We start from the raw sequence: 8592 nt of genomic DNA, 5'->3' as shown, positions 1-8592 counted from the left end.
TCATGTAGACTCCCGCCAGCGATCGAACGTGAAGTGCTCTGTAGCCTTGTGAAATTTTTCACATGTTGATGAAGTTGGCTCAGTGTGGACTCTGGTTTGTCCTCGATAAATTGTAAGGCGAGTTCCCGAACGTCGTTGTGTTCGGAACCCTTGAGGCCACAGATCCACACCAAACACTTCATCTGGTCAGCCGTGATCTTCGACATATTTGATAGTTCGTGTCGTTTGTTGACTAACCCAGTATAATCGTCGAAGGTTCCTCCACTGGTATTCTCGCATTTACTTTGGAAATACTGATACCTTCGGGCGAACTCCGACCCTCGGTGTCCAAACAGTTCCTTGAGTTTTGAGATCGTGTCTGCGAAATTCAAATCGGAGTACTTTTTCGGGAGTATATGGGCGTCGTATTTCTGGAATGCGTCTTGATCCAGTTTTTGTACGATAAACCGGACTTTCGCAGTGTCATCCAGTGCTGCTCCTTCCTTCTCGAGCACACTCTCGTAGCGGTTGAACCACAAATCGAATGTTAAACCATCTTCGGGGTCATACCGGAACTCGGGGATCTGTCTCATGAGAAGGTTCATGGTCGTCGTTTCTGGAGTAGACCGTGGGGTTTCTGATGAGTTCTTGTCCCTCCGTATCTCCTTCATCAAGCGTGACATCATCGCCTCGAAGTCTTCCTTGCTAATCATCCTCGTCGCCAGTTGTGATAACTCTCACTTCGTTAGTCGGATACAGAGCTTCGTCGTTACAGGATGGAACTGAATTGTTCCGGGCTTATTCCTAGCCCTTTTATTCGTCATCAAATGACTTGAAAGTAATGATTATTATTTGGGGAACTCCCGCGTTCCCACAGTAAAAAGTCATATGATCTCTCATTGATCAGTATCGTCATGGGTCGCACTTCAGAGGAACCCGATACGAGGAACCGTGTTTTTTATCCTCATACGGGCGAAAATATAACAATATCGAAGCGAGAGAAGAAAAAATGGCCTCTTCGACGCGAACATGGATTCGGCCCCCGGCCGAACAGCCTTAATTTTTCGATCGAATCCCCAGGGCTCATGCTTTCTCCCGACGGTGGACGAGTATTCGTGCTCGTGGAAGTCAGAAAATAAGCCGGAATGTAAGCCGAGCTCGTTAGAGTTTCAATTCAGGCATCGACAAGGTTGAAAGTCCGGGCGAGTCACACCCTGTCCCACTCGACGATCGAGTTCAATCATTGTCGATCCGTGTAGAATCTAGCCTCGCCATTTCTTAACGACGGTGCGACACTGCTCACGTCCGACTCATGGCAACTCGTTGCGTCAGCTTGGAAGTGGGGTTCTCTTTCATCTTTTCACGATTCAGACCCTGGAGATTGAGATGACTCAATCAGTAAACAGGACGTCGTCGAGCCTACTATGGTTATAGACGTAGACCCTTACGCTTCATAATCTTCGAGATTCGCCGCTTCTATCTATGCCGTGGAGCCACCATCACCATAGAGGCTGCTGGGCGCGATCAGCCGCTGAACCTCGATCGATTGCGACGCCAAACAAGAAACGAATTCGCCCGAGCAATCGATAGCACTTATGTCTTCGGATGCGAAAGAGACTCCGGAAGCCCGCGGCGAGCTTCGCATAATTGACACGAGTTTGTTCTCCTTCCGGCAAATGTGTCCCGCATGTTCCCCGACCTGACCGATATCATTGAGAGAAATCCGTTCGAATAGAGAGATTCGATCTCGATATCGGCGGCGTGAGTGAGTCGATCCAGTGATGCGAGGTCGCAAGGGTGTGAAAAGCTCATCTTGATCGAATGCGATTCTGGGAACAGCAAAAAGGGGTACAGTGTGCTGTGCGGAACAATTTCTCGGAGCCGAACGGGCCTGGAGCGCCACCTCCTGGACCTGTTCCTGTACTCAACAACCAGATCGATGAGCAGGATACGATAATCAGGTTCGAGACCGTTGAAAACGTCGCCGCGGATCCCGCGAACGAGAGTTCGCTAGTCGCCGTATGAACGCAAGTCGGGCTACACGGTAAGGGTCAGTATTCGACAGATTTCCGCATCTCGGTGACGAAGAAGATCCCCAGGAACAGGAGCGAGGCTCGCGTGATGAAAACGTGTTTGTTCCCTAATTTTGATCAGTCATCAATATACAGCGGATATACAGTGGAGCTGCGATACGATTCTCGATTTCCTTCCTTGAGTTGCAAAGACTCCTCCACCAGGACTGAGCAATGAGGTCACATCCGTCATCAATTCTGTCGCAAGCTTCCAACGAGTGAGAGAATTCATTTTACACAGCCGGAGCGATGACCAGGTCGACAGCGCAACGGTTGGAGGAGGTTCGTACCCAGAGGAAGGGCCTCCGTCAGACTTCGGTGCATCGCAATAATATCACATTCCGGTAGCTGCAATGGGCGTTCAGGCGACAGTGTTGCTCCCCTACGGCTTCTTCATGCAGTTTCATCCTGAGATGACGGATGACGTCGCGTTGCGTGCTGCCCTCGCAGCACGCATCGAATCACGTCTTGCTTCGGTTGGCTGCTCGGCTGGTCGCGAATCGAGCGGACTACAGCTGCTAGCCTTGCCGGCGACCGTGCAATCGACCGACCACGCTCTACCATAACCAATGTGCCGGGTTGCACGCATTCATCTTTCCCCAGTCCCCGGAGCCAAAGGGAGAAAATGGGACCTGACGACCTGCTGAAGCCTCCGGACGATCGCTGCTCCGGAGGACCGCGATTCCAGATAGGAAAGACTCTTGAGCTGACTGAGATGCGAACGAAGAGTCTAAAACGACCCTCTGCGGGGAAATCTAGTAATGCTAATTTATTGATCTAGATGGGTCATCTGTGTATGTTACAAGTTGACACATCAGCCTTCCATGTCAGGAGCTATTGAGCAGATCCTTGGTCTCATTCTGGGTTCCTGTTTTTCCTCTTGCTTGGAGGCCTAATCTTGAGAGGAAGTCTCCGTCCGTGTAATATGCGTCGTTGCATTCGAAGATCACATGTTTCACGGTCTCTTCAAATGTTCCGCATCTGGGGCAGGTGTCCTCCTGCTAAGGGTCAATAGACGTACCTCGGCTTTTCGTCGGTGATATCCCAGCCCCGGCCAAGGCCAGGAGAGTGTCCCCTCTCTGGTTCCCGTAGAGGAAGGTTTGGACACCGAGGCTGTTCTTGCCTTGCCGGTAAACATCGAGGCTTGATTTCAGCATCATGTCCTGTCTCCAGACGCTCTCCTGGGTCTCTCTGATTTTCCTTTTTATCTCAGACTTATAGGTGTTCAAACATGGTGCTCTCGAGACTGAATATGCAACCTCGATTGTTTCGCAGTTGTATGTTATTTTCAGGTACTCGGTCCCTTCGTACATTTTTGCTTGTATGCCCACCATTCTCATCATACTCAGAAAGGCTGTTGGCCACCTGTCATGTCTCATGACTCATGAGACATGACAGGCTCCGCGACGGATGAAGTACAAACTTTTCGGGGGAAAAACTTCGTTCGAGAGGTGTAATTGACCGAAACGTTCAGGCAGAGTCGATAAGCATGGTGAGCAGAGACAAAGCAGGGACGAAGCAGAGACGGAGCAGAAAAATTCTGTACAGTCCCAGGTTATCCCATAGGGATCCCTGACAGGCCCTCGATTTTTCCGTGCTCAACCGACTCTGCTCAAACCTCTTGGCAAATTCGAGTGGGACCTAGCCCCCCGATTTCGATTCGCGATTCGCAGCTGATATGGACGAATAATCATATTTGGAATCACCTAGCTCATGGGCGGATAAGACATTACATTGTTGTTCGACAAAAAAAAAATCGTCAGATGATCGCGATTCAAGGAGGGATACGGATGCCTTTCGAGTGAGCAGAGCTCGGTAAAGTTTAAGAAATTAGTTGAAGAGAGAACAGGTCGAGTTCATAAATTGTCATATCTATTATTAGTTTGAACATTCCACATATCTTGTCCTGACCTGAGACCGCTTGAGCCAGGCACGAAGTGAAAACGTGATCCACGATATGCGGGCTCGAAGCAAGCTGAGGGTACCAGTTCTCCGCCTGAATTACACCACACCATGTACAGTCAACTTCCCATAATTCGGAATCTCGTAAGTCGGAATCACCCTACAACTCGGAACTCGGACTGGATTTCGGAGCCTAATTCGGACTCTGAGAACAGTGTTAAAGCCCCGGTTCCGTGTCACGGGCCAACAGACCCATCAGGGACTGTCAAGCTATAACGTATCTCCAGGGGAGAGAGTTTGCTTACATGAAAGAAAATGCCTCCCCTGACTCGGAAATCGTCCCAGAACTCGGAACCCAGGAAAGTCTCTAAATCGGAACTAGCCGCAGCATGAATCGCTTATTCCGCGATTTTAAATCCTACGAGTATCTCGGGAAGCTCCCTCCACCGCTCCACTTTTTCTCTCTGCCTATCTGGTAGCACATTCCACCCAAAATAAGTTTGAACGCGCGTGTCTAAACACAAAGCACGTCTCCGACCGCGAGGACATTCGAACGATGCCGATGATTCGATACCCGTCGTGGAATCGCGGACGGTGGAATCATTTTATCGCACAGTGCTCTATGTAGATTTTACCCGATGTCTCCGCCCAGGATCCATAAGAATCACTCTCTGACCTTGAGGGACAAAGTGAGAGTACTCGACAGCCTGGCAAAGAAAAGCGTTTGCGATGTGATGAAAGAATGGAAAATTTCAAAATCCACGGTGTATAAAATCCGAAGCGAGGAAGCGAAGATCCGCATGCAAGCCGCCGATGGTACCACGGCGAACCGTCAGAAACGCTTCAAGCCACCAAAGTTCAATGTCATCGAGAAGATCCTGCTCAGGAGATTCGTGGAAGCACGTCGAAACCAAGGAACGCTCCCCATCTGCGGATCTTGGCTGCAGGAAGAAGCAAAGACGATCGCGAGTAATCTTGGTGTTGTGGACTTCAAAGCCTCCGACAAGTGGTTGGATGGGTTCAAAACTCGTCATGGTCTGTCTACGAAGCAAATGTGCGGTGAGGCTGAGAAGGTAAATGAGGAAGATATCAGGCTCTGGTTAGAGCGTCATAAACCGACGCTTCAGAAGTATGATCCGCGAGACATTTTCAATGCGGACGAAACAGGCTTCTTCTATAAGATGCTCCCGAAACGAACAGTTCACTTCAAAGGAGAAAAGTGCCACGGAGGAGAACAAAGTAAGGAACGTTTCACCGTTCTACTGTGTGCCAATTGGTCAGGCTCAGAGAAGTTGACACCCTTAGTCATCGGGCGCAGTATGAATCCACGTTGTTTTACCGAAAAAACCAAGGAGCCAAGTGCATCACGCACCAGATGTTCTAGGTTGCGAATATCGGCACCAACGGAGAGCCTGGATGGACTCTCGAATTTTCAGCGAATGGCTTGTCAATCTCCAGGCCTATTGCGGGCGAAATGAAAGGTGCATTCTTCTCTTACTCGACAATTTCCGAGGTCATTTACCGGACCTCAGACTGGAACTTCCAAACATTGAGATTCTATTCCTCCCGGCGAATTCGACGTCGAGGACCCAACCAATGGACCAAGGCGTGATACGCATGACTAAGGCCTTGTACAAGAAGAAACTCGTGCACTACTACTGGTCACAGTCTAAAACGGTCGATGGAGCCTTCAAGGAAATCAACATTTTGCGAGGGATCCGTTTCTTACGAGAATCATGGGGTGAAGTCCCGGCTTCTAGCATCGAGAAGTGCTTCAATCACGGCTTGCCGGGTGTGCACGGGAGGCTCGGAAATGACTCGCCATCAGAGGATCTGGATCAGAACAATCCAGAATCTGTCAACCCTGCGATCTCTCGCCTCATTTTCCCTCATAATCTGACCTTCAAGGAGTATGTGGACTTCGATGAAAACTTGGTCACTCGCGATCTGCTTGATGGCATCGTTTCGGAAGATGACGAATTGCAAGCTCGGCAAGATGAGGACTGTGGATTCGGCCTGGACGACGACTGGGATGTTACAATCGAGGAAACGGAAGATCCCAGAGTATCTGACCGAGAAGCGATTGGAGCTCTCGAGGTCCTGATAAGACACTGCGGACAGCGATCGGAAGCTGAGCCAGATATCGGTCGCTCATTCAACAAGTATCTGGGAATTGTTATGGCAGATATGTTCAAGAATGATGCCCAGAGAGATATACGGTCCTACTTTAAGAGTTGAGCGGTGCTCTTGTCGATTGTCGATAAGTGTACGAATGTCTATCGTTGGTTGTAGCTCTCTTAGGGACGTATGTAGTGAGTCCACAAACGAGGTCGTGAGGGCATAATTTGACCTTCTCACTTGGAATAAAGATTGTCTTCTCCAAATCTCCACATGTGTTCTCCCCTAAGTATATCTCCCCGCCAAGAGACACTCACTTCCACCGTCAGCATCTGAGGTGATTCCTACTAAATTTCAATCTGAATAAGACGTCCTCGGGGCCGTGATCGAAAATCCGTATTCTCATATCTATGGCCTCCCATAACTCGGAACTCGGACTCTCTTTCGGGAAATCGACACACTGCCATTCCGAATTATGGGAAGTTGACTGTATGTGGAATGCGGACTCATTGCCAGAGACATCATGGGGGATGCCGAATCTTATCGTCTGCGATACTGGAATTCTACTGACCTGCTGCTTCTGATAAGTCGGGTCTCTCATTCGGGATTTTCGGGACGCTCTCGGAGAGGCAGACTGGAAGAGTGCTGGAAGCTCGATCTGGAACCCGGGGTGTTCTGAACCTCATGCAGCAGCAAAATTGAGCCCTGCTTCAACGCTCGGATGGCACAGGAATCTTCTGCCAAGCCCTCTGGGGCTTCAGCCAGGCTGCCTAATTCAATAGGGGACGACTCCAGGGTATACGGCTTCGAGGAGCGAGCTGGGGAGAGGTTCATCAAGTTCATCCAGAGCTCGACGGACATTAAGGCGGAAAAGTCCTCGTTTTTGCTCCAGTGGTCGATCGAATGTATTCCCTTGTGTTTGCAACGAAATTCGTCGAGCTTCGCGAGCCCATGAAGTCGTCGTCGTCGACAAGGCACCAATCTCCGTTGGTTGGTACGCCCTTCCCCAGTGGAAATAAGCGAGACAGATCTATGACAATAAAACTAAAGATGGGGAGACCATGCAACAGAACTATGACAGAAGCGGCATCCTACCACTCAGGAAACTCTATCTACAGTGCTCAATCATGGAGTGTAGAGTCAGGAATGCTGACGCCAACAGCGACGCTCTTATTCAACAAGGAACGCATCTGCTCTGCGCCCGCCCTTGTCCAAATCGGTTAGATCGGATAAATTCTACTTCAATCGATACGTCAAGATTCACGACAGACTAGATGCGATACTCGAGGCGAATGTGCTGTCAAGAAAAGAATCAGGAAATTCGTTTTCAGTAGACCATCAGACGAGTTCGCTGACCCCCCTTTTAGGAATCTTGCTTGATTCCTCTGCTGCTGTCATCAAAAATTTTTTTTCTTCTGGGTGTCGCGTCCCACCTCAAAACGCGTGACGATACGATGGCGATACCACTGACAGGGCCCGGCCCTAGTGGACTTTAGGAATACACGATTTCATTATAAAACGAAAGCAGCCTTTAAAAAAAATCATTCGAGACAACGATGGACACAGTCCGGCACCTCACAGTCTTTACTTTGGACATCGACGTGGTCGGGAACCCGGGTAAATTCCAACCCATTCGATTCCACGACCGTGCTCAGCTGCCAATGTCTGGAAAATCTAGCTTCGGCATTTCTTCCGGCTCACGGCAACTCGTACGATGAAGTGCCAGATTGAAGTTGAGGTAGCGAACTCCTGTCGTTGAATATGTAACGATTCCTAGGATTGGGCGGGGTCTCGCAGGGAATGCAAGGCGACACGAAGAAAAGTGCAGAGCGGTAGAACTGCTCGATTGAGCTCTGAAGAGGCAAAAACCGATCAAGGAGCCATGAATTTCTTGGAAATGAGTCCAAAGATGGAGGGATCTTGAACTCACAGATCTAGTCGGTCGCGAGCCATACAGAGTTTCATTCGGCATGAACATGGGATTTCCCTAACCTTTGAGATTGGGTGGATCCAGTATACAAGACGTTCCGAGCCCACGATCGTCTTAGTCGTAGACACTGGCGCTGAAGAATTTGCGGGGATCACCTGCGTCTGTTTCACACCGTGGAGCGACCTTCAACCCAGAGGCTGCTGGGGGTTAGCAGCTTCTGGACTTCAATCGATCGCAAATCGGTAGGTACATCACAGAGTAGACAGGAGATAGACGATCAATTCGATTCCTGGCTGGGAGCGACACACCCCCGATCATCGTCGCTCTTGATTGGAGAATATTGATACTCCATCAAGAGTTCCTGACATCGACCGAGAAGGGATGTAGGGAGGCAGGGAAACCTGTGACGCGATCACGATCTAGCAGCAGGCTCGAGAAGATCACACGAATTTTGTCTCGCAATCTTCTATCGCAATAATATCTAGAGACACACTGAGCCGGTATCATGTTGAGCGTAGGCAGGTTGAGGCATTATTCATATTCCAAGGCTTAGCCAGGGTATAGCTGCGATGACTGATCGACCGAATCAAC

General features: G+C 49.6%; 1 protein-coding gene across 1 annotated transcript; it reads left to right on the top strand.

Moving 5' to 3' along the window:
• Positions 1 to 4591: 4591 nt before the first annotated feature.
• On the top strand, positions 4592 to 6191 carry LOC100899001 (tigger transposable element-derived protein 6). The gene is made up of 2 exons (XM_029111985.1): positions 4592 to 5330; positions 5365 to 6191. The coding sequence occupies exons 1-2, from the start codon at positions 4592 to 4594 to the stop codon at positions 6189 to 6191; spliced, it is 1566 nt and encodes a 521-aa protein (XP_028967818.1).
• Positions 6192 to 8592: the final 2401 nt, after the last annotated feature.

This window comes from Galendromus occidentalis, unplaced genomic scaffold, assembly GCF_000255335.2.
Source record: "Galendromus occidentalis unplaced genomic scaffold, Mocc_1.1 scf7180000077477, whole genome shotgun sequence".
In the NCBI taxonomy this organism is placed as follows: domain Eukaryota; kingdom Metazoa; phylum Arthropoda; class Arachnida; order Mesostigmata; family Phytoseiidae; genus Galendromus; species Galendromus occidentalis.
The sequence above is the reverse complement of the archived record's forward strand: the minus strand, read 5'-3'. Positions and strand labels throughout refer to the sequence as shown.

Bases quoted from the DNA above. Each gene is read 5' to 3' on its own strand.
- LOC100899001 (XM_029111985.1), top strand. From the start codon at position 4,592: ATGTCTCCGCCCAGGATCCATAAGAATCACTCTCTGACCTTGAGGGAC. The intron at 5,331-5,364 runs GTTCTAGGTTGC...ACCAACGGAGAG, and splicing joins AAGTGCATCACGCACCAGAT to CCTGGATGGACTCTCGAATT.